This window comes from Rhipicephalus sanguineus, chromosome 10, assembly GCF_013339695.2.
Source record: "Rhipicephalus sanguineus isolate Rsan-2018 chromosome 10, BIME_Rsan_1.4, whole genome shotgun sequence".
Taxonomy (NCBI): domain Eukaryota; kingdom Metazoa; phylum Arthropoda; class Arachnida; order Ixodida; family Ixodidae; genus Rhipicephalus; species Rhipicephalus sanguineus.
In genome coordinates this window covers 63643990-63670766 of record NC_051185.1, presented here as the reverse complement: position 1 = coordinate 63670766, position 26777 = coordinate 63643990, and the positions used below count along the sequence as shown (strand labels likewise).

Sequence of the window (26777 nt, the reverse complement as noted above, 5' to 3'; positions counted from 1 at the left end):
ACTTTGGAGCAGATAATTTTGCATCTGGGAGCACTCTGGAGCAGCAAATTTTACATCCTGGAGTGCACTACAGAAGCATATTGCATTAACATTGAAGCATCTGAATATTAATTGGGGGTCTTATGAAGGCAAGAAATGTTTCGATTCATTGCAAATCTCATGGAAAAAAGCATCTCAGGAGAACTCCATACTTCACTCGCTAATCATGCAGTTGAGTGTTCTGGATTAACCTCTTCAGTGATTATTTTCGACACTATCAAATGAACAGAATACCGGATCAATAAAATTGCACTTTATGAAATAACTTTATGAAATAGCTCCATGATTGGCGCACCGATCACGGAAGCAGTGTAAAGCGACGATGTCATGTGATGACGTCATCACGTGACATCACGATATATGACGCCATGATGACGTCACTAGTTTTGACGATATATGACATGATGATGACGCCATCACATGATGATTACTTTTTGCAACAATCGATTGACGCCGCCGACGGTCAATTTTCATGTTTGATAAAGCATCTAAGGCTTTCGCATTAATATTGCATATTGAACGTTAACAACCTGGCCGTTAACGACCTGGCCTTACATACCAAACTGTCCTCCACCATGTCACCTCTGTGCCATGCACGAAACAGCTTCGCTTATCATCCACTTCACAGAGTGAAACGGCTCCTCAATTATTTTAAATTTTTATTGTGATAGCAATGATATGGACACTCTAGGAGGATTTTTGCCGTCGCCATAATTTTCCGTATAAAGTCCAAATTGATAATATCACCACGCGCATTCTAGCCGCGGGTAAAAGCTCGCGAGCGCTGGCGACGAGCACGGCTGAAGCGGAGATTAAACTAGCCGGCAGTCTGTCTCTATCGCACGGAGAGCGAATGTGATAACGTCTTCCCGCATGCGGGCCTGCCGTCGATTGCTCATCAGAGAGTAAACGCCCCGCCCGTCTTTCGTAAGGAGCATGAAGGGACGCCAGGGGAGCGGAGGGGACTGCATCGTTCGAAGGGCGCAGTCACTTGCGCGCGCGCTATCTCGAGGCATCAGGAGACGGCTCGTAAACTTGCTGTGCTCTCAACGCTCTTCGCGTTTAGAGAACTCAGTGGCGCGATTTTGTACGCATTCTTAAAACGGACGGAGGCGCTCCGTTACATCCAGCCGCACGCGATTGGTGAATGCAGGGCAGTGACGTCTGTCGCGGTTCACAATGGCCATTCGCGTGCGGCTGGATGTAACACCACGCCTCCGTGCTTATTTGGAATGCGTACAAGATCGCGCCACAGAGCACGAAAACGCTTCGGTTCCTGGAGCGGCCATATTCCCTTAAACCAGCGTTTTGTTGAGTTACGCGAGACCGGATCCAAAAGAGTTAATAATATCTGGGGTTTAACGTCCCAAAACCACGATACGATTATGAGAGACGCCGTAGTGGAGGGCTCCGGAAATTTTCACCATCTGGGGTTCTTTAACGTGCACCTAAATCTAAGTACACGGGCCTCAGACATTTTCACCTCCATCGAAAATGCAGCCGCCGCGGCCGGGATTCGATCCCGCGACCTTCGGGTCAGCAGTCAGTGCCATAACCACTAAACCACCGTGGCGGGGCGATCCAAAAGAGTTAGCTGCTAGCCTTACTTCGTTTAACAATACAACTGCTTCGCCCTTAAGCGAAACCTTTTTTAAACGTCAGCTATTGACCCTCGAAAGTGCGGGGCGGACGTGTAAAATGGCGCAGCCGCTTCACTGTGGGCCGTCAGCGACGGGCCCGCTTCTGACAGCTGCGCATTTGCGGCTGCTCCGACCAGGAGATATGCATTTATTAATGAGATGACATTTTTAAAAAAGCAAGCGAGAAATTTGAATTGGAACCCTAGCACGTGAGCTCGAAAGTGCAGGGCCTGTTATGACCGCAGAGTGATTACAAACTCGGATGTGCTGGTGGAAGGAATAACGAAAAAGCTCTTCTGGATGAAGATCCATGGATAAAGTATATATGAGGAAAAGTGTCAACGCGTTCCCACCGTTCACGTGCTCTTCCATAAACGCGAAGCAAGGAAAATTCGATATTGTTCCATATATATCTATATACTGCTAGCGATCTCAGATTTCATTCCGCAATGTCCAGAAACAGAAGTGGCAGACATTTTAGTGGCACGCATTTAGTCATTACTGAACATTGCTTTCAAGCGGTGCCGTACGACGCTTGAAACGAGCTATCAGCAGCGTTTCTGGAACAGACGACGTCCGCCGATGAATCGCCGTCGCACTTTCTCGCTACCGATAGGCCTAGACGTCACGGGCCTCTGCAGAGAGCGCGTTTTGCTGTCGAGCTGACTTGCAGAACAGAAGCTGCGTCAGCACTGTGCATGGCATCGTGGCTTACTCGGAACGCACGCGCGAGCGCCATTTATTCAGCGCAATAATTCTTGGTCCATGATTGCAACTTTATTGGCAGCCCCAAGATCAAGCTGCACATATTCTGACGTGCCGGCGGTGCGATTGCCAGTGATAGACGCCCCTAAACCCGAGACTTTGGCGCAGTTTGGCGCAAATTTCGTCGATATTATCAGGATGGCGCAGTAAATACAGTTTGGCGCACTGTGGAATCACTGTGGAGTGGAATCACTGTGCCACACAGCAATTGAACCACCTCATAATTTAACAAATGAAGCATATGAAATAATATATAAGCATATGAAGTTAATATGAAACAAGCTCGAAAATATAAAAACAGGAACATAAAACATTTACAAGGGATAGAATGGCATCTGAGTTTTTGGTGCTCAGAAACAAGCACGTTTTTATGGATTGCACAAAAAATTATTTCTCTATGTGTGCTAGCACAGTTTACACATTTCCCATAAATGTCTCTATCCCGCATGAATGAAAGCATCACTTTATCACAATGTATAACTAATGTACTGAATGAAGACTACCACAATACAATTATCCACACTTATAAGGCCGTCTTGACATGCCAGAATGGTCAAAGTACATTGGATATATTATAAAACAATGGACTCAACTCAATGCACGAATTGCATTTTAAGCATCACCTAAGTCGAAAGGTAAAGGAAGAAACGAATGTTCAAACTAAGAGTGGTGCAACATTTGATGATAGAAGAGAATGCAGAAACATTGAAGCGAACTCAGTAAATGGCCCTGGGAAAAAATAAATGAAGTTTGTTCATCCATATTATTTAAAGATTTTGTTGAGCCCTACACAGACACATACAGAGATGTTTTAGAGGGCAAAATGCGTAATGAAGTAACACCAGAGTGCCGTTGTACACTTATATTACGATCCTTATAAACATATTGCAGTGTAAAATTAAAGTGCCACTACCAAGTGTTGCGGTAAGTCATATTGAAAACAGTTTCCCTCATCGCGTACAGATGTGTAAATATGTGTGTTAATAACTACCTCTCCTGAACCAGTGCTTTGTATGACAGGCACAATTTCTTTACAGTGATCATTGAAACATATACATTTCAATGAAAGAGTACAGTCTTACTAATTTGAATTGACTAACAGTGCTGAAACTGAATAGTCAACTTCATTCGTTTCAATTTATATTCGTTTCAATATAATTCAATCCTTAGCAGCATTCCATAGATATGGTCACATCACCATCACATTGTCATGTTCACAGCACATTAAGCTGCAACATAAGCATAAAATGGTGAACAATTTCTAAGAGGCTGGTGTAATGCATTTCTGGCAATATCCAAAGCATCCATATTCGCTCCTCCATAGAATGCATGGTCACATCAGCAACAGAAGACACACCGCTGTTAAAGCCGGCCCAACAAACACAGTACACCGATACTTTTACCCTTGGGATCAAGTGGACTTCAAAGTTCCTTAATCAACTACATTTTTAGTACCGTTATAAAGTGACCACTTTTTCAGTAACTACTTTGATATTAACTATTTTTTTAAAGTCGATACATAGGGAAATACAAATGTGAGGAATTGAATTTGGAGGGAAATATGGAATTGAACTTTTGCAGCGGTGCAATGCAGCAGCATATGCGATGCCGAAGTGAAGGGTTCCAGCACACTACAATGCGAGCACAAGAAGAAGAGCGATGAATATATGATACGAATGGCCAGTGAGCCAAATCAATGGATCAAGTATCTGTGTCCTCATTTTAGCATACCTATATGGGCAGACTATAATAAACGGAGCTGCTGTGGCTATATAAAAATGGATGGATTAACCACAGAAGCCCGGAAATCGTATGTGTAGACAGTTTCTTATACGTTTTGTAGCACATTTAGGAGGTGTCTTCCTCGAGTATTAGAAACACTAATGAAGTGCTGCATTTCAAAGAGAACGCACATGCGAGACTCCAGCAAGTGAGTAAATACAACCTTGTGCACTACATTCTCGTACAACGCCAACCTGCTTTTCCATGCATGGACACATGGAACGAGTTTCCAGTGCTGTTACTGGGCTTTTTATACTGAAAGAAGAAGTGATCAGCATAAATTCTGAAAAAAAATTAACAGCGATGATAAGCAGCACATGCAGGGCTGTAGAGGATTCACTGAGAGAGAGGCCATGATGATGATTAGTGAGTTTTTGTGGCACAAGGGCCAGGGTAGGCCAAAGAGCGGCATGTCTTTTATTGTGGTGTTAGCGTTCAGGACTGCTTGCAAGATGGGATGTAATATGGCTGTAAAGAGGCCCTAATCTGACGCACAATATTGAAGCGTAAAAAATATAAATGGCTTAAAATAATGCCAGTGACAAGCGCAGTCATCTGCGGGTCTTGATTGAATGGCAGGTGTTCATGTTTTCAGCAGACGAGAAAATGTACTTAGCAACACTGCCTCCTCAAGGCCTTACTGCCCCAAGGCTGCGAGACAGGCGCTTCCTTGATACAACCATCGTAGCGGCAACCTCTGCTGAGAGGTCGTGCTACGGATTCCCAGCTATATCATTATTATTATGTACATCATTTAAAAATCCAAAACGCGATTCACATTTAAAGAGAGGTTCTATGATAACGGAAAAGTGTTTCTTCTGTTAGCATCTAGTTCAATAGTTCAATAGTAGGGTTTAATGGTGCAAAGTTTACGATGGTCATAGAGCACCAAGGTAAAGTAAAATATATATGCATTGGTGTGATCAACGACTATGGCCAATTGTAATGACTGCGGCCAATTGCAACGACTATGGCCCCCAAACAAGCTTGCTAATTCGTATATTACAATTCGTACAATTTTGGACTGAGGTTGTTTACTGGCCCTAGGGCCAGTAAACAATCTGGCGGTCCAACACTTTTGATTGAGAAATAACTGCGCACTTGTAGGATGAGAACATGCTGCCACAAGAACTTTGCGAATAATGCTGTAATAAGGAAGTCACAGGTTAAAGAACAAGGTCCTTTGGCTGGTTTCGGTATTTTGCTCATGCCTTCCCACCCTTCTTAGAAGCAGAGACGTCCCTTTCTTCCCTTCTTAGCAGCCTTGTGAGATTCGAATTCTGAGAAAGTGCAGTTGGTCACAGATGGCACTTGGAAGGGGCACTCGCCCATATGTCTGCTAAGGTATATTTGCATGTGTACCTTTCGCTTGCTCAAATAGGTGCACTGATGGCAGGAATGCAGTCCGTGTTCTACAGACACAAGTGAACGGTACTGACCCAGAGACACCGAACACAAGGAACCTGCAAAGCGACAGGGAGAACAGAAAGGCAGTTCAAACCATGTGTCACAATATAAATGAAAGCAGGCTGGAACACCAGGTAATCAAGAAGGGTCGCAACGTTTCTCAGTGAAGTTCATAAGACTTCCTACCCAAGCTACATGTCACTGAACCAGAAACAGTGCAATGATTCAAAAGACGTCTAAACCAAGTTCGCAGCGTGCACCACGTACGCAGCGTGCACTCCGTTGTGAAAGCGCCCTCCTTTGTTCCACCGGACGGTGTATCCGGTGGCGACACAACAGCTGTATCCAGGCAATGAAAGAGAACAAGTAACAATGCAATCAAGTGAGGATGTCCGCAAAAATAAAATAAGTGCCTTCTCAAAGCATAGGCTTTCGCATGTGCCATAATGAGCATTAGCTAAATGACATGTAAGTTCCTAACAGTGGAGCTGGTAAAGCCGAATTGCTCCGTGACGCGTGAACAGAAATGATCATCACCATGAACGGCACGCATTCTCTTCGTCCTCTTCTGCTTCGCTCACAGAACACAGTGCGCCGATCTGAGCAATGTGGGATGCAATGACTCTGATTGGCGAGAAAGCGAGTACAGAGAGAGAGAAAGAAAGACAAACAGAGGAATTCCAGGCGAAAAAGCCTCTTGGTAAGGAGGGATTCGAACCTGTGTACCCACGATCATAAGGTGAGCATCGTAAGCACTCGTCTATCGAGGCACACTAGCAGAGCATAGCATAGCCTTGCGTAGTATAGTAAAGCAAATGGGTTGGAAAGGGAAGTGAGGGTGACGAGGAGAGAAAGGGGGAGGGGTGAGAGTAAAACATAGCATAGAAAGAATGAGAAAGAGCAATAGAGCAAAATAAGTAGGAAGAGAAATAGAAAGAATGAGGAAGTAAGCAAGATATACAGAGAAAGAGAAAGAAAGGGAAGAAAATGAGAGATAGAAAGAGCAAGAAATAGAGAGAAAGAAATAGAAATAAACACACAAAAAAGACAGACAAAACTGAGGGCAGAGTGAGAAAAAAAGAAAGGAAGAAAGATAGAAAAAAATGAAGAGAGTCAGAAGATCGCCCAGCTCCACACTTCCTTCACGCTTGGTGCCACAAGTGCAAAGCTGTCTTAATGTTTTTCTACATTTTCTTTTCCACAGAATTATCTATACAATGCATCACCGCAAAAGCATCACTTGATAACTGCACACATGAAGCATATCAAATACAATGTCAGTGAAAGAAGTTTGTATTAAAAAAAGTGGAAAATATTAAAAAAGAAAGACATTGTCAAGGGTGAATATGTCCTCACAGTTTTGGATTGTGGTAAATACTGGCACATTCTTGTGTATAACAATAAAAGTCACAGTTTCATCACAAGGCCGAAGGAATCAATGCGATAGCAACAAATTGGAATGTCACACGAAGAATGGCAAGCAGCTCGAAACTTGCAGCAGACTGGTCAAGCACAAAAGATGCACGAAAAGAACACACATAGGATGACTGCGAAGTTAAAACTGTCACAGCTCGACACTGGCAGTACTCAAACACCAAAGAAGGGTGCACAAAAAGAATGCACAGATACACACGGGACGAGTGCACAGTAATAACTGTCCCAGATGTTACTTCTTTGTGTTTCAGAAGCACGTTGCTAATGTCAACTACGCACAACCAACTAGCCCCTACTTTGGCTGTTTTAGCTAGCAGTTCACTCCTTTCGCAAACATGGCCACTGTATAGAACGTGACCTTCGTGTGACCTGTAGCTTCAACGCAAACTTTGCGGTGAAAGCACAAGACATACAAACCTACCCCTCTCACGAGACAAGCGCGCGACCAAGGCCGACCCAGCCTTGCAGGGCAAAAGTAAAAACCGAACGTGCGCAACGTTACCAGAAAGGCTGGACGAACGCATCCAAACTCCTGCGAAACAGCGGGGCAACGACCTTTGATGATGATGATGACATGTGGCCAATTACCCTTCGTACCGGATAACAGTGGATATACACATGGATAGAAAGCACTAATTGTAGCTTTTAATTGAACTGTAGTAATTATGACATGCAATCAAACAAATTAAGCTGGAAAAAAAGTAAGAGCTGCCACCGTAGCTCAATAAGGAAGACATCGAAAGAAGGCGCTTCAACACATCATCGACCCCATGCCCCAGCCGCTGCCAAGAGAAACATTTTGCTGAATGACTCCTCTGTCTGCAGGACACATTAAAAAATGTGCTCAGAAAAAACTTGTAACAATTCAACCACCGGCACCAGCGCAATTTTCATGGCATAGTGTCAGCCTTGTTTTGTGGAAGCAATGAAACTGCTATATCAAAGAAGCAAATTAACATGGTTTCTTAAATTGAGGTTAAGAATACATGGCCTTCAGTGGACATGGTTGCAACAGGATAATCACTTTGTTATGCTCAGAATGTAATTATACTAAAGCTTGCTTTACAGGTATAAGTGTGAACTAACATAAAATGTAAAGCAAACCACTCCTGTGTTGATAAACTTGCACAGAAGACAAAAATTTCACAAATGATAGAATAGCATGACAAAAATTTGAATAATCAGTTAAGTCTTTTGTTCCCTCTGAACATTGTACACATCTTACCTAGGGGTTCTTCTTTGAAAGACAAGGGTTTATGTGGACCTTCAGGCCGTCTTTCCGAGGAAATGATGCATTGCAGTTAACAGAGGAAAAGGGGCGCTTGCCTGTGTGGCTGAATACGTGCTGCATGAGTTTGTCTTTCTGCAAAAAAGATGTGTTGCAGTGAACACAGGAAAAGGGCCACTCTCCTTTGTGGGTGCGAATGTGCTCTGTGAGATTGTTGCTCTAAGTGAATGCAGCTGAACACAGGTGGCACTGGAATGGGTGCTCGCCTGTGTGAATCCGAAGGTGTCTTTTTATGTTTCTCCTTTCCTTAGTCACATAGGTACACTGCCGGCAGGAATGCAGTGCACCTTGTATGGACACGAGTGAACAGGCACATAAGATTCCAAAGATTTTTGTCTTGGGGGTTGCAAACAAGTGTAGTGTCGCAGCTGGGGAAGGGGTATAGTGCTGGTGCAGCTTGGGTGGGGCAAGTGCCCTTTATTGCACCCACCCTGCCGACGCCCATTGCCATGTATGCTGGATAAAACGGCGCACGCGTTCTTGCAGCGAAGCAGAAGAAGAAGAAGAGGACAGAGAGAGTGTGTATCGGTTCATGATGATGATAGTTTTGGGTCGTGACAATTTACTCCGAGCTAGAACAGCTTCACTTTTAAAACATGAACACAACAAACCCCACAAATTATGAACGGTAGAACCAAGGAACTTGATACATCAAGTTAATATGGTACCGTGTTTTATGACGAAAGAGAATGTGGCACATTTCGGAGCACTTACGAAACAATCGTTCCATGGTTAGTGTCAGAATATAAAGAAAATAAATGGAGTAAGGTGGTCAGTAATACTTCTGACATCCTGCTGATCTGAGAGCACGACACAAAAACTGAAAGACAAAGGATGACAAGACCAAATGGAAACACTACAAGGTTATGGTGAATCAGCTGCCAATTTTTTTTTTGCGAAGCTAAACTTGCATGAACAGGTGCACTACTGAATAGACTTGCAAAGTCAAGAGTATGCATTACCAACTACCTAGCCTGAACCAATGCTTTGTAAAGACAGGAATAACTCTTTTAGGCTGATAACAAACTTATACACTGCCAAAAAGTCCATCTTTTCTTTACATTATTAGTGGACTAACATGCCCAAATCTCTATACCCGATTTTGCTTCATACAACCAATTTTTAGCCCTTTCTCTTTTTTTCCCCTTACCTTTCCGTCCCCCTTTCCCTTCCCCAGTGCAGGGTAGCAAACCAGATAATATTTTTCTGGTCAACCTCCCTGTGTTTCACTCAAGCTTTCTTTCTCTGGACACTGCTACAATTCATCAACTGAGTGCATCTGTAGGTGTGCTTTCACACTGAAGCAGATCTTCAAAGAAGAATTGTACATCCTCACAAAGCGTGTTTTCCTCAGGATGGCAAAGACTGGTGTGGGCATCCGTTTTCTTGATGTTCGAAGAATTATGCACACAGTGTCAATCACATGAAACGCTATGCAACTTCTTCACCATGACCGGCATTGAAAAATGCACATTGGACAGTGTCGGTTTGTGCTTACCCTTTGCCGCACATGCCCTTTGTATACTGTTCTTGCAGGAAAGACAAGTAAACATTGAAGACAGTGAAGGATATCTCTGTACATGGGCCAGCTGTCTTCATGGCCCTTAACTTCAGTCCTTCTTGACATGCGAAAAACAAAGAAAAATGCATCAAGGAGTCCCTGGTACAATTCCTTTTTAAGTTATATAAGTAAGTGGTTTGATTAAAACTAGTGCAAATTATTCCAACAATTAAGGAAAGCACCATTGTATGAAGGCAACTATTCGCAATTAAAGGGTACCTTCTTCCAAAGCAATGCATTTTTTGTTTTCAACTTCCTGACTGAGTGTTCATGGCTAACCTGCATCTTTCGTGATCCTCAGCCAACACTACACAGACTTTGGAGGGCATGCTCCGCCATTTTCTCAATCTCTGCGTGCCTTCCCATACCCGGCGACTAAATGAAGAAAACCAGATCAGTCGCAGATGCGATGTCTCGAATGCCACAACCATGGAGGGAAAAAAAGAAAATTTTACAAAACCTGGGCAGCTGAAAACTCGCTTCAGCGGCACAGTGCGATCTGTTTCAATGCACATGTTTGAAGCCTTATAACAATTTACACATGTTACACAGGGCACTTAATCTGTTATTGATCTGCACGACTCGCACGAATGCCGCAATACATTTGTAAAGAATTGTCGAAACCGTTTCAGGATTAAAATGAGCTGCATAAGTTGAAATAGCCTAGCGGGTATGAAAGAATACATCTGAAAAGGTGCAAACATGTTTTTGTATTAACTGCTCACTTAATATGATTATTTTCCATCAGCCAGCAGAAGGGTGTGTCCAGACAGCTAATTGTTGGAAGTACCAATACTGACAAATTAAAAGGCATAAAGAAGCCCTGCTGAAAGTTTAGCTTTCACAAAAAATCGCTTAATTATTAAATAAGGCCCTGACTGAGCTGTTGTAAGGCTGACAATTATACGCCAATGTAGGGTGCTCTGTTTATCACGATTTTTAACAGGCATCTCCGGCACGTAACATAATTATTAGGGGTGTGCGAATATTAAATTTTTCGAATACGAATCGAATACGAATATCCACCTTCGAATATCGAATCGAATATCGAATATCAAAGGAAAAATGCCTCCACAGTAAAGATATTTTATTTAACATGTAGCTATTTGAAAAAAAAGAACATTAACAGCCTGACTGGCAACACAACATACACTGCTATCTCCAGAACACAATGTCCAGGCTAGCACAATGCACATCACAACACAAGCAAATATCACGGCACAATGAAAGTAATGACTACATGTTATCATGAAGAAATATGAGTTGCTCCGTATGATCAGGCAGCAGGCACTCCCTTGTAACAGAGACAACCCCCCCCCCCCCACCTGCCACTGAAAAGGCACGCTCGCTTGGAACAGAAGTGGCTGGTATAGGGAGTTACATGGGGCAGAGCTTTGCCAGACTGGGGTATCTGAAGGTGCCTACAGTCCGCCACCAGTCACGTGGGTCACTGTCTTTCTTCAGAAGTGGTCCCGCATAGTGAACGAGTGGTAGTGCGGCACGTTACGGCCGCATAATATTGAAAATGTACGGTTACATGATCGCCAACAGCGCTGCACGTCGGAGATGCACCAGCAATAAATCATACGTATTGGGGCGTTCGTCGCAGGCAGATATCGTGCCTCCGTGTACTTACGATGTTTATCGCTCCTCTCGGCAACGTTTTTAGCGATACGAACGCAGCAGAAATGTGGAAGACGAGTTATTTTATGCATGATAATCGAATTGCATATTCGAATTTTTCGAATATTCGAAACTTTTCAAATACGCGATTTGCGAATCGAATACGAATATTTCGAATGTAATATTCGACGAATATTCGAAACTTTCGAATATTCGCACACCCCTAATAATTATGCTTCTCGAGTTATAATTATCCTTCGCAAGACTGGAAAAGAGGCTGGCTGGCATTGCGTGTCTTGGATACTGGTTCCAACGCTAGAATGGCACACGGTCAAAAGAAGAACCGGGGAGCGACAAAGCGCTGCGGTTCGGCCGGGATCACGCACACACACCCTGGTAGCACAAGATGTTGCTGCAACATTACAGCAATGTTTCGAACGTTGCGTTTTGGTGCCCAACGTTGGACAACTTATGGTAATGTTGCTGCAACATTGACAACTCCTAAAACGTTGGCATTGCTTTCCAGCAATGTTGATGAAACGTTGTTTAACAATGTTAACGCGATGTCGGTAGACAATGCCGCAGCATTATCCCGTCGATGTAACTGCAACATTCACTGGCGATATTCAAGCGGAACATAGAAACACTTGCCTGTGCACTTAGCAAGAATGGCGTGCACGCAAAAAACGCTGCAGGGTACCTTAAAATCACAATATTTTCTTGAAGCACTAGCACATCGCATGCACCTTTTTTTTAATCTTTCAACTTTCGCGACTTGCCACAACTTGACGCAGTCATGAGCATGTATTGAAGCAGTAGCGATAAATGGAGGAGAAAACTTCATCTGCGAAATTAATCACAGCAACGCGAGTTTATGCTGACTTCCTAGATTCTGGCTCGTGATACGGCGCACGATGCAACCGTATATCTCAATGGTCGTCACTTTAAAATGAATAGTACGTAAAAAATTGTGACCATTTTTTTCTGCATTATCGTAGCCTGTTTTGGCACTTGCGAAGTCCAAACACAACTGCATGTCCAAGCTGTAGCACGGCCTCCTAGATTCGTACTTGTTACTCGGAGATTTATTCGTTGACAACGAAGCAAAATATCTACTGCGTATGATAACACATATCTGAGAACCTGTTTAATCCACAATAAGTAGTTGTAGGCAACGTCGTCATTTAAAATAAAATAAAATTATATGCATCTTAGAGGCCATTGTTGCGCTGTTTGCATGCAGCGAAAGTCTGAGGCAACATCTACGGAGATGACGGGCGGGGACGGTGTGGCCGACTATAAGCGCAAACTCGCTGAAGCAAACTCGAGCAACCGTATAGAGCATTATTTTCTGGCTTAGAATTTTTTTATAAGCATGCATACACTTCAAGCAGATTCTCACATTAACATTACAGTGATCAAATTGAGCTGCACAATCCCGCCGCCAGTACGCCCACCGCGCAAGAACACGTTATAATCAGTTATAATCACATCTTTTGTGCACGCCATGCCGGCGATTTCTCTCATTCTGTTCGAGAACGACCCTCGTGAAGTTCTTACGCGATGGGTCCCTGCAGCATTGGGAAACGTGGTAAGTCCTTTTTTTGGTGTATTTTATTTTATTTGTCGACCTCTGTCTGTTCACTGTCCGAACATTCACGAACTCCTTGCATGCCATGTAGCTCGTGGAGCGTCGAGCTGTTAATCATACTCCGCGGATATGTAGTCATAAAATGAAATCGTGACCAGGTTCAAGGCAGTATAGTTAGGCTAAGCAGACACAACGGACACCGACGTCGTCAGACGTCGTGCGGACAGATTTGAATTTGCGCGCCGCAGTGTGATACCTAGAAAACCCGAAATAGAGGCACGAACGTGCCAAGGAAACGTTCAATAGTTATTAACAGTCAGTGCAGCTGCCGCTGTAGCGTTTCCTGTCTAATTTACAGGCCGCATTATTTTATTTATAATAAATCATGTAATAACACCACATATAACTCAGTCCGCTACCATGTGCGTTGCGGTTCATTCGGTTCGGTTCGTTCACCTGCTTGTATACCACGTGTTGACGCAGCACCTTTGTTGTGTGTAGTCAAGATGAGTCAAGATGATGTTCTCTGGGTGTAGTGTTCTGTGATTGTGCTCCGTTGGCGGCGTCGCGGTGAGATGTGTATTGTGCGGATATGAAGAAGTTCGATTGGTGAAGTGTCATCTCGTCGGAGACGGCGGCGGATTGCCGAAAATGTACGAAACGTTCATATGCTGCAGACTGGCTGCGCTATGCTCCTTCAAGGATTCAGAAATGGTACCCAGTGCCTTTCTTCTGCAACACTACTTAACTTTACTAAGTCCTAATTATGTGCCTTGATTATGTGGCTTGCTAGCCCTAACATTTTCTTTGTTACACAAAGAAACTGCTTGTTGTGACAAACATTTTTGTCTTTCTTCTGTCATTGTCTTTTCATCTTTCACATTCCTGACATCATTCTGCACCTGGTTACAAATTTTCATTGCTGCATACAGTAGCATACTGTCATTTGTTATCCTATCTTACTTTAAAAAACCAAAATCATGCATCCTGCCCTTTAAATTGAAGGTGAACAGCAAACAATTTTTCATGCTCTTCCTGTGATGGAGGAGCAATATCTTTTGTTATACCTGGGTTATCATTGATTTCTTTTTTTTGCTTCTAATATAAGCAGATGCGATGTGTCATGAGGCAAATTTTGTTGTAGTACTTTCATGAGGAAATGTTATAAATGAAGGTTTTGTTTCGAGTATTAATGAGGGCATTTTTTAAATCGGGTGCAACAGCCCGCAACTCTGCTTGGAAATTGCCTAAAGCAATGATTTATACTTTACGCCACACTACATTCTGAATGTATTCTGTGGATTGCACATTAGCGCAGGTTGCGGTTAATTAGCTAATTAGGCATTAAACAAAGAAGTATTTGTCTGATATCCTGGAAACTACTTATCATAGAAAAAAATAACAATTGCATATTTGAAATTCGCACACAAATATTCTTAAACTTTTCAATTTCCGTCAAAATCGATCAAGAATTAAAGAAATGTTTTAAAGTACCACGTCTCTCCCTAATTCAAGAGTGCAACGTATCTTACTGCCTTTTGATGTGACACGTTGAAAACACATGCCAGGAGCAGCAGAAGTACACAAGCATGTGTGCATTGTGGCTCCCACAAGATATGGCCAGCGTGGCCGGGAACTGAACCCGCTGCCTTGTGCGTAGCAGTGTAATGCAGTTCTAGGGCACTGTGAGGCATGTACACAAATACAATGCGCCCGTGCTTGTGAAAGCCTAGTCCATTCACCACTCACTAGTACAAAGGAGGATAGCAAGTGCCCTTGTTGAATACAAAATTTTGCAGCTCTTGAAGGAGAAGTTGAAAGTTCGGCGAGTTGGTGCTAGTTCATGTTTACGTGTGGAAGCAGCGCACGAGACAGGCACAAAAAAAAAAAATCGAAACGACAGGACAACGCTGCACTCGCAACTAGTTTATTGTGAAGAAAACAAGGTTATTATACATACATGCCAGTGTACCACGTGTGACAGTGACTCAAGTTATAACAGTAGCCGGTATCTTCCCAAAAAAGACTTCACAATTCAACTCAGAACAACCAAGCTTGGCTGATTCAATCCCTTTCTTTTAGGGACGTGGAAAGCCTCCATCAATTCCCTGGTCACTGATCCTGTGATTAGAAAGTATCCAGTTCACGGAAAGCGGCATGCAACCACATTCCAAGCAATGTCGTTTAATGTGTGAATGAACATTGTTTGTTATTGATCGTTAACACACGGCTTTCAGAACACAAGAGATCACTAACAAACAATGTTCATTCACACATTAAACGGAATTGCTTGGAATGTGGTTGGACGCCGCTTTTCCCTGAAACTGAGATACTTTCCAATCACAAGGATCAGCTGACCAGGGAAGTGATCGAGACCTTCCACATCCCTAAAAGAAAAGGTGATTGTATCAGCCAAGCGTCCGTTGTTCTGAGTGATTGTGGAGTCTTTTTTTGGAAGATCACCGGAAACTGTTATAATTTGAGTCATTGTCACACGTAGTACGCTGGTATATATGTAATAACCTTGTTTTTTCAAAATAAACTACTTGCGAATGCAGCGGTGTCCTGTCGCTTCGTTCCTTTTGTGCCTTGTCTCTCTGCACTGCTTCACACGTAATCTTGAAGATGCAGTTGCCACGTGGCCTCCCGCCAGCATAACATTGGGCTCGCTAGTGGGCTAAAAAATTTCATACTAGGGATTGCCACTTCTGGTGACACGAGTATCTTTTTCAAACGCAAGAGCTACACTGCTCTTCATGCACATATTTGAAAGGGCTGTGAATTATACAACTCCCTGGAAAAATATATGTTTGTATTTAAAGGTGACATCAACAGCTGCCAGAAAAAAAACTCTTTGCCTAATTTCTGTGGTGGTATTCTTTTAAAACCGTGACATGCTGATGGGGCACAAATTATTATAATGAGCTAATGAATGACTTCTGTTAAGACTAATGCATGAATATAATTTAATTTTTTCAGCAGCCGAGCGACATCGGAGCCTGCATGCCAGATGTGTCCATCAGGGAAGAGGATTCATCAGATTATTAGTGTTCATATCGGGGACAATAAAGTGTTCTTCCATACAATTTTGTTTCCTGCTCACCTTGATTGACTGTTGTGCTGCAAAAAGACAGTCAGTGCAGGGATACCTAATGGTTCAAAATCACTACTACCTTCAGTGAGGTGCAGGATGCACGAAAATGTTTTTTCTAATGTTGCAGTACTGTGGCAGTAGCGCTAATAACCATTTTTATAGCATTATTTAATGCTTCAGCAATGCTGCCTGAATGGTGTGCAGCGTGCGTGCAAACATTTCTCTAATGCTGCAATGCTGCGAAAGCAACGTTAATAAATATTGTTGCAATATTATATAATGTTTTAAGCGACGTTGCCTGAATGATTCAGCAATGTTGTTGCAATGTTTCTTGTCAATGTTGCGGGAATGCTACTGAAGGCGGACATATCCACGTTGTAACAACATTGAAAGGCAACACTATGACAATGTTGCAGCAATGTTTTGTGCTACCAGGGCAGAAACGTAGCCGTTACTCCAGAAATAAGCCAACAAGTGTAAGCAATGCTGGGTGCTGGTTGTAGCGCAAAGGCACACGGCCCACACCCACTGTGAGGGTGCCAATGTCCGCATGCATTTTAGGGGCGAAGCTCCTTAGATTTTTCGAGGTCCATGGATCTCAATAAAATTCGCTGGGTACGTTCCTTTTCACGTTCCCGTTATATATGCCAAATTACAAGCTGGAGACATAGCAGGTTCATTGCAAATGAATTTTATTGATTGCCCCGACTCTCCCCACCTCGCATCCCAAAATTATTGGCAACATTGGGTGCGTGACGTCATTTTTGTTAAGCGGAAGTGACGGAACCGAGGGGCCCCTAGAGAGTCTGCTATCCGCAAGGCAACAATCGCGAGTGTTTGGCGAGCGCTTCGTTGGCTGGGCGTGTGAATTTCAGTTCCTTGTGGTAATGCGTGCGATGGGTGGAAAGTGGTGTCGCGTTGTGGGCTGCACACGAATCCCCGTGGCAGTCACGAAACACTCGCACCTAACAATTACCCTGCGTCTCTATATTAGAGTGTTTTAGCTAGCAATGCCGGTTTACCGCACGGAAAGTACGGTAATACCGTACCGGCTAAAGAATGCACATGCGTGAACACCACGGAAACACTTCCCGTAGCATATACAGGGTGCACCGTGACCGGGCCTATATCGGTATACAGTGAGCTTCGCATCGTGCGAAACAACGTAACCTAATGGTGCGAAAGGTGGCTCATACTTGGCTTATATTAAATTCCTTCGGCCGTACCAACGCGATGTTGAACGCCGCTATTGCCAAACTTATGCACTCTTCCCATAGCAATATTAAGAAGCTTTAGTTAGTCCGCGAACTTCTCAGCGATAGCATTTTACCCGATCACGGCCTCACAAGCTTGAGCTCCCTGGACAGGTGGTGCCATCTGGCGGTGGAATGTGCAACCAGGCAAGCAAAGAGCTAAACAGGTGTGTTCCACTTCATCGAAGAGGAATGGCCATTACAGTTGGCCTCCAAATGCGTCGAAATCGCAGCTGTCATTTTCCGACAGCTCAGCTTGTGCACGTGACACGGTCAGCCACGCACAAGATTTCCGACGGAGTCACCTTTCAAATGAGCGTCTGCTCTTCGCCGCTTTCGCAGCTTTCATACTACGCGCTGGCGGGACCGGCATGCCTTGCATGACTTCCGGTTTTGTAACCACTTATACGTCACGCGCAGACAGTATGCTCGGTTGGATTTCGGTTTCGGTGTTGCGCCTTTTTGCTTGTTTAAAATTATTCTCCTATTTGCCGAGTGTTTCTGCTATCGGACCCTTGACAGGAGCGTCTCAGGAATGTAAAAGCACCATTACTTTGACATGGCCAAAAAATCGCCGGAGTTGGCCTTTAAAGCGGCACCCGTTCATCCCCGTCGTAGTGCGTAACCAATCTTAACGCTAGTACCAGATCTTGACCTCCAAGGTGGTGCCGGTTGGAGATTTCTCCTGTGCGTTGTTGAACAATAAAAAATTCGCAGCGTGCGCGTTAACTAAAAGCCGAATTCTTCTGTCTCTCATTCCCCATTAGCAGCCATTGGCATGTTCCAGTAGGCAACGTTAGTAGAAGTAGAAGTGTAAGTGTTAGCTAAAAGCCAGTCTTCTTCTGTCTCTCATTCCCATTAGCAGCCATTGTTTACCTCCAAGGTAGTGCCTGGTGAGATTTCTCCTGTGCGTGATTAAACAATAAAAATTTTGTTCAAAACGCCGTTGATTGATGAAATAAGCCAACGAAAGACGCCAGATGTTTTCTAGAAGCAAAATGAAAAGACGCCAGATGTTTCTAAAGCAAACCGAAAAGACGCCAGCTGCTTAACGAAAGACGCCAGATGTTTCTCCTCTCCTACGGTCCCCGTCGGCGCCCGCGACGCTGCCTCGCGGCGCAGGGGCGCCGACGCAGGCAGCGTCTCGATTGAAAAAAACCGACCGCTCGCGCTGCACAACCGTTCACTGACCACCCCGTATATATAGGCACTGGATTTTGACCTCCAAGGTAGTGCGTGTGTGCGATTTCTCCTGTGCGTGATTAAACAATGAAAATTCACAGCGCACATGTAAAATTAAAGTGAGCTGCAAGTCGTCATAACTCTCATCGAACCTTTAGTATAAACGCGCCCGATCTCACGTCGGTGATGATGTACTGGGCAGAATTCACGGTTTACCGATGAAACTCCGCAGCTTCGCCCACCCATCATCATTAACTCCGTGGATATGCTGTGATTTTTTTTAGCGCTGCGGCCACTATGCAAATAACATTGCACCATAATAAAGTTCTTCCAATCCAATCCAATCTCTAAGTTAGCTTCATACGTAAGTGCTGCAATAATGCATTCATTACATATTTTCCTATATTTCAATGACATACCGCATTTTCAAGATTACACGCACACGATATATCGGCGCTCGAAATAAGGAACAATAGTGCACCTTAACCTAACGATGCGCACACCGTTTCTGAGAGAAATAAGTAACATGCCTCAGTATGTTTGGAATTGTGACAAAGAAAACAAAGGGCCGTACTTCACCTACGAAGGTTAGCGACTGTACCACGCACACATGCCGTCGTTCGTGTCCGTTGTGTGCGTTCGACGTTCCCCGCGGCCAAGCGAGTGACATCGGTGACATGTCCAATGTCCATAGAGCCAATGGGGACGAATATTTGGACACGATGGTAGCGCCGTCTGGATTCTAACGGTAGTTGCAAAAACAATTAAAAATGTTATCTTGCTCTCAACAGAAAAAGCTTTTAGTATCTTTCACATGCAAGTAGTTTTAAGAACTACGAATATTGTTTGTAGATTTTATAGCTGTGTATAAATTAAATATGTTTCAAACGCACAAGGGCGTTTTGATATGGCGCCTGGCGTTCCGCATAGCAGACGATGCCATCGTCGTCTGCTTCTACGTCGCCGCTGCCCCCCACTCGCTGCGGCAGCCCCCCTCTCCACCCTACCTGAATTTTTCTCTATTCCATAATGTACACTACAGTCAATTACTCATTAGGTACTCACAAGTATCTTGCATACTTTAGTAGGGCAGTGCTGCCGCATACAGGCCGAGAGAAATGACAACGCTGCAATAAATTATTTTATTGCGAATGCCATCGATTGGTTACACAAAATGAAGGACACGTAAGTAGCGTTTTAGGCATGTATACCAGCGAACAACATGCATGCATAAGTGTTTATATGCAAAGAAGGTACGTACTACGCATTAGCCCCACCACAGATGTCCGGAGCACAGAAGCTGTCCAGCGTTGGATGATAAATAGATCCAACTGCACGAAGCCTTCGCTGGTACAAGAAGGTATACCGCTAAACTCCCTGCACTTCTGCTGCTCAAGATGTCGCACCACTTCGTTCACAGTATTCAGGCAAACTGTCTGTAACTGATATGAACATATCCGCATCCCATTCACGGCCACCAGTGCGGCGTACTTCTGTTTTCTGGTTTGCGCTGGTTTGCGCTGCCACAAAAGTGCGTCACTTTCAATCTTTTCAGACCTTCGCGCTATACACGCTTCTAACAGCATAAATTAAATGACAAACGGTTTTTTTGTGCATATGGACCTGAAGTCTTACAAATAAAATCGGCCCGAAAAAAAGGTTTAGATGGCGTTTCTGATTACCGCTGCCGGCGGTGCGCTGTACGTCGTTTCGATGGGGGTGACACCTGAAGGCCGGACGCGAAGCTCGCATCATGCCACCGGCTTGGCGCCGTCTTGTGGCAAGCGGTTACGCCGTTTAGTTTCGGTTTCGAATTTGCCGCACATACTTCTTTTTACACGTGTCCTTCTTCAAAAATAGTCAGCATGTATAATTATCCGACGTATACGGTAAGTGTTTCACGTGCAATGAATTCTACGTTATTTGTTTGAAAATTTCCGACATTCGTTTTGATCATTGAACTGTCCGTGAAGCTAGTTGTGTTCTCTGTTTTTCCGTAGATCCGCCTTATCTAAAACGCGCGTTCTGGCGTGTGCACCGCGTTGTTTATGCAAAAGATGTAAAAACACTGCTTCGAATGTTTTGTTCGTCCTTCCTAACCTCCCAAGGCTCTGTAGGATCGTCAGAATGATTCACAATTGTTTTTATTGCAATGCTGAAGGCGTGCATCGAGTTACCGAAGTAGTGCTTAGAAAAAAAAAAAGGAACTGCATTGGATTTAATAAGTCTCTGACCTAATCTGTCATTGTTTTACTTCGAATTTCGTCTTAGAAAATAGCCATAAGATTGATGCATGCATGGCTACCACTTGGAATTATACAAGGTCTTGCGTTTACTTCGCACGTAGACCTAATTATATGCACAAACACACACACACACGACGGTGGGCTTACGCACTCTTCTCCTCGCGTGCTATCATACCGAGAAGAAGCCTGATTTACGTACATTTTTTAGACCTCTGTCCTAGTCAGTGGAATAGGTAGAAATTTTTTTTCTGGGGGGTGGGGCACGCCCGTACCGACGTGGGGTCCGGGTATGTAAGTGAGGTAGTGTGTCATATTGTGCTCTGTATACTATGGCAGAAATATATTTCGGCGATGGGGGGGCACGGGCCCGGCGTGTCCTCCATGGATATGCCACTGGTCAAAACACAGAGAAATATATAAACGCATTTTCTTCTTTTAGACAAGGAGCAAACATTGCTGCTTCTGTATTTTATCGTATGATTCTCTTTCGACAGTGTTTTAGCTTCTGGGAATAGACACGTACCAAGGTATGCTGAAATTAGTACAAACCTCGATATAACAAACCGGATATAACGAAATCGGTTATAACGAAGTAAATAATAAATAGTCTTGCAATACATAGTGTTAGGAATATACGTTTATAACGAATTTTCGGATATAACGAGTTATTTTCGTGTAAGATATAACTTCGTTATAATGAGGTTTGAGTGTAGTATTTTTATTGCTGATGTATGCATTAGTCATCTGCATTTGCTGTTTCTGAATTATATGTGTTACATAATCGTTCTCAGTTTCTTGTGCTATGTTGAGGAGTGCGGCATTATAAGCTAAGCCAAGCATTTTTTCGTAGTAATTTTGAGTAACAGTACTCCTAGTACATTCAGGCATGGAGTCTTCTAGTATTTCCATTGGCTATATCTGGATACCTTATACTGACTCTCGTGTTTATTGTATGCTTAGGAGCAAGTGGCTGCGATGAATAGCCGTGCTGAAGACCGAAGTTTTCAAGGGCAACTTTGTGGAAGACAAACTTCTGTTCAGCATTTTTTTTATACATAAAACTTTAGTATAATTAGCATTCGAAGACTGTCGAACCTGAAACAATTTTCCACTAGTTAGTTAAAGGACCATTAAATTTTAAAAATGTTTGAATACTGTGTGCTGTGTCTGCTGCAAAATCTTGCAGGTCTTAATGACTCTGCATAAGCATGCAGGTTGGACAGCAGCTTGTGCTTGATGATAATGCCAGGCTGTTTAGCGCTCCTTTTCCGAACATTGCTAAAATTTTGTGACTGACAACTTTTTCCCATCCACTTCACAGACTTGCTGCATGTAGTTGGTGTGTTAGATACAGACCTGCGGTCACACTGCAGTCTCGCTCAGTGTCGCTGTGCAAGACTTTATACAAAGCATCAAAGGCATGGGGCTGGCGTGATTGCCGTCGTCACAATAGCTATGTGTGGAGGTGATCAAGGTGCATGTGCACACATCCACTGGCCAGTGCCCGACAAGCCGAGCCTAGTGACGGATACATAGACCTTATCTGACAACTTCAGTCATGCTTGAGGTGGACGGCACATTTGCAAAAGAGAATGTAGCATTCCTTTTTAAATTCACTATATGTTAATCCACAATGCAGAAAAGCTACATCACTGCTTTCTCTGATCCTCTAGATTTTTCTCTATAATAAAATCCCACCAGAAAACCGCTGATTAGTTTTTTCTGCTTGTATATTCACACTATACTCAATGGTTGTTCCCACATCATCATACCCCCTTCCTTCCGCGCACGCATGACTATTGTTTCAGTGTAGCAGCTGACCTCTTCACGAGGAAACTGGAATATCAGCGATGACACTTGAAAACACTTGCGCTGGAGGTAATGTGTGCACCATATCAAAGAAGCCCCACTAGCCGCCCGCTTTTATGCCTTTAGACAAAGCCTCCAGCCTCCATCATGCAGCCACAGTAGTTCGTTTTGTTTGAGTAAACTGTGCTATTGTGTTAGGCAAATAATTTTGAAGAAGTAATGCCAAATAATCGATTCCATTTCTGTAATTGCTCAGTTACTTTTCTGGGGTTGTAATTGACCAATTACACTTTAAAGGAAGTATGTAATGGTAATTGGTTCCTTATGTTCTGTAATGTGTACAATCTAGCTACGAGATACCAGTCGCATCACACATGAAAACACCGCTCTGTCGAATTAGAAGGAAATCACCGCTTCAATAAAAACCTTTGTCATATCCGATTTGGTAATCAAGTTATGCCATAATCCTTGGTTTACTACTACAACACTGAACCTTGTGGTATTTGCCGGGGATGAAAATTTCGTCAATCATGACTTCGTAAAATAAGGTTTCGTTAGATCGCGCTTCAACGTTGTTATTTGCTTGAAGTTAGGCATGGGCGAATATTCGAGCGCTCTGAATATTTCAACGATATTACAATATTCCGAACTATCTTTGCATGAATTTTTTTTTGAATGAACGAATGACATTTTACTTTACCGCAACCCCTGTAAAGGTGGTTTCACCGTAACGTGCCAATGCTATTTCGTGAAACCCCTATCCCAAGAAAAATCCGCACTGCCCCAAAGCCCATTTTTACGTTAAATGTACATATGAAGTCGCCTCGATTAATATGTTAATTTTTTTAGTTTAAAAGCTGGTAATGGGCCTCTATGTGCTAATCTAAAGTAAATTTTAAACGAAACTATTTCACTGCGTAGAACTTGCTCCCTACTGCTCTTCAAGTCTGCTACTATTCAAGTTGCTTCCACTTTAAACCAAAACGTGACATCACAGCCTAGTTCATTCTTAAAATATTGCCAATTAGTTGGTCAGACAAAAATGCTCAGTGTTCTATGCATATGTGATACTTACTATTCAATATTATTCGTACGAAAATATTCTACCAATGCACTATTCGCTTTCAACCTCTGATTACTTTCACCCATCCCTAGTTTAAATTTCTCCCCCATCTCGCCAACCGCGACAATGGGGTTGCGCACGAAGGGCGTTTTGCATGGATGAAAAATGTGAGGTCAGATCATTACGTCTGCAGCAATCACATTCCGTGCAGTTTTGTGAATATTAAGCCAGAGTGTCCATCCAAAACAAGTGATCTATGTTTGTGCACAAAACGCATGCTGTAGCATGGGAATGACATATCAAGCTACAAAATATGCCAAAAAACTGCGCTTCCTAATGTGTTGCTTTGCCTTTATACCTTCCAATGCCTCGGTGGGCTTGTCACAATGATGCACGACAACCAGTGCTTGTAGGAATGTGTTATTCATTTCCAAGCTGAAGACTGCAGGAAAAACTACAGTAAGAAAAGAAAGAACTGCAATGTCTGTAAAGGTCTCCTGGCTGATGGAGAGAGGTGTTGTTTAAATTGTTCTATTGTTGTTTGTTTTGCTCTAATCATCCAAAAGATTGATGCACAAACATGGCATCGAATGAAAATGTGAAAGTTGCAAGCATACAAAAGAGACACAAAATGAAAAAAAAAAAGAAATTAAAGCCAGTTCTACATCTGTACAATCTGAGTAACAAGGAGTTTGCAAGCAAGCACACCACCTTGGTGAACGCAGAAGCTTTCTTCCGTCTTTATTCATCCTTCTTTCTTTTATGCTTGTTTACCTTTTCTCTACCTTTCTCTCCTCACCTCTTTCTACATTACCCCTGTCCTCTGTTCCCTCCTCCCAACCCTCACCTTCTCTCTTTCCCACCCCTTGCTATGCTATACTGTACTGTATGCTATGGTTTTACCCTCTCACCTCCCCCTTTCTCTCCACCTCACCCTAACATTAGTCTTTTCTTTCATCTTTCTTTCCTTATCTCTTCCTGTATTGCCCTCCCTCCTTCTATTCCTTCTACTCACCCTCACATCCCTCTTCCTCGCCTCAGTTCCCTTTCCCACCCTCTTGCTATATATGCTATGCTAGGAGCTGCTTGGCACATACTCCTTTCTGCAGCTGTTCTCGCGAATGGCGAACGTAAAGCTTAGACAGCACTGCTGTTAAAACAGCAATGCAATACAGAGGGGTCAAATGCACTGCCACAAGAGCAGTGGACACTTCTATAAAAACCCAAGGAAGTCTTTGTGCAATGAGGATCTACCCTATGCGAGTCTAATTGCACCTTAACACCTGAAGTCCATGACCAGGGCACAACATCGCACATAACATCAGTTAAAGTGTCGGGCCTGTCAATATCTGAACATGTCCCTGTGGGCGAAGTAATGCCATGCCAGAGTTAAGTAACTTTTTAAGGGGGGTTGCCTCCTGCTTATATGTAGCTCGTGTGTGTTTGTATGCTGCATGTAGACTACACATGCAAAATGTAATCATCAAGTGTGTTTAAGGGGAAGGGGGGTTAACACCAAGTACACTTCCATGGCAACACCACTGGCCATGCCCGTTTCCCAGTTCTAACTACCTTAAACAGTAGACCGCTACATGACGCTGACACCAACGCGACTGTAATGTTGGTGTCAGCACATATTGTCAATATGGCCATCATTTCATTATTAAAGGATATCCTTCAGCACTGCTTTTGTTCTTGCTTCTGTGCGGTGAGGTTAAAAGCGAAGAAAGATCACCCAAGATTAAAATTTGCTTAAAACCGCACCCATACTTTACCACTACAATTGCGAGCCCCACTCCGCACCCACACTTTTGTTGTGCTGCGACATGTCCACAACCAAAACAATCGACATTTGCAATAAATTTCATTCTGGGATTCATTTTTCATTTTGCAACAGACATTTTGGAGTAAGCATTGCGGACTCGTGCTGCTTGATTATTGTATACACCCTAATTGCACGCAATTTGCCATTCCTTGTGTTTCGTTTGTTTATGCTGTTTTTACCTATGATCAATTACACAACTGTCTCTGTTTTCCTTATAATTACATGTGTAATGTGTAACTTCAAGAAGATTAAAACCATGAACACATTTCAGTCAATGCGCATTTACAAATCAAACTTTTGTCATCAAGGCTATTAGATCACCCAAAGCACTTAAGAGGGTATGATTAACATGACATATTTCTCTCTAAGCAATATGCAGTAACAACTCATTGCTGAGGCACTACAAATCTGTTTCATACACTTTGGATGTTTACATTCAAACACAAATATTAATTCATCAATGTTCCTTTGCCTCTGTAACAATGATCTCCTGCCCTTTAGGGATGCTTCTTTGAATGACAACGGTACATGTGCCTCATGAGGATGCCTTTCCGTGAAAAGGATGCATGGCAGTGGTCACAAGAAAGGGTCCGCTCCTGTATGGGTGCGCATGTGTTGCACGAGGTTACTTTTATCCGAAAAAGATGCACTGCAGTCATCACAGGAAAAGGACGCTCTCCTGTGTGGGTGCGCATGTGATTAATGAGGTGCACCTTCTGCGCAAATGACACATTGCAGCAGTCACAGGAAAAGGGACGCTCTCCAGTGTGGGTGCGAATGTGCTGTGTAAGATTAGATTTCCGAGTGAATGCAGCTGGACATAGGTGGCACTGGAAGGGAACGCTCGCCCGTATGTTTACAAAGGTGCCTTTGCATGCTACTCTTGTCCTTGGTCACATAGGTGCACTGACGACAGGAATGCCGTCCCCTTGTGTAGACACGAGTGAACGGTACTGCTCATGGGATGCCAAAGACAAGGTACCTGCAAAGCCACAGGGAGAACAGAAAGGCAATGAAGACCAGGTGACACACATTATCTGCAAATGAACTACAGCACCACGCAATGAAGAAAAGTTGCTGCACTTGTAAATGAAGTACACAACACCATCTCGTGTTTAAGCATTGTTAATGGCTTTGTTGGTTATTTCTGTTTACCGACGTGGCACTTTGGTGGT

At 43.4% G+C, this 26777-nt stretch overlaps 1 protein-coding gene across 1 annotated transcript in view; it reads right to left on the bottom strand.

Moving 5' to 3' along the window:
* Nucleotides 1-24852: 24852 nt before the first annotated feature.
* Nucleotides 24853-26777, bottom strand: part of LOC125760255 (zinc finger protein 287-like) — a 5117-nt gene continuing 3192 nt past the window's right edge. The window contains exons 2-4 of the mRNA XM_049420099.1: nt 26514-26584; nt 26316-26445; nt 24853-24927 (exon numbers count right to left, since the gene is read on the bottom strand). Of these exons, the coding sequence (XP_049276056.1) occupies nt 24853-24927; nt 26316-26445; nt 26514-26584 (276 nt within the window). The remainder of the gene's footprint in view (nt 24928-26315; nt 26446-26513; nt 26585-26777) is intronic.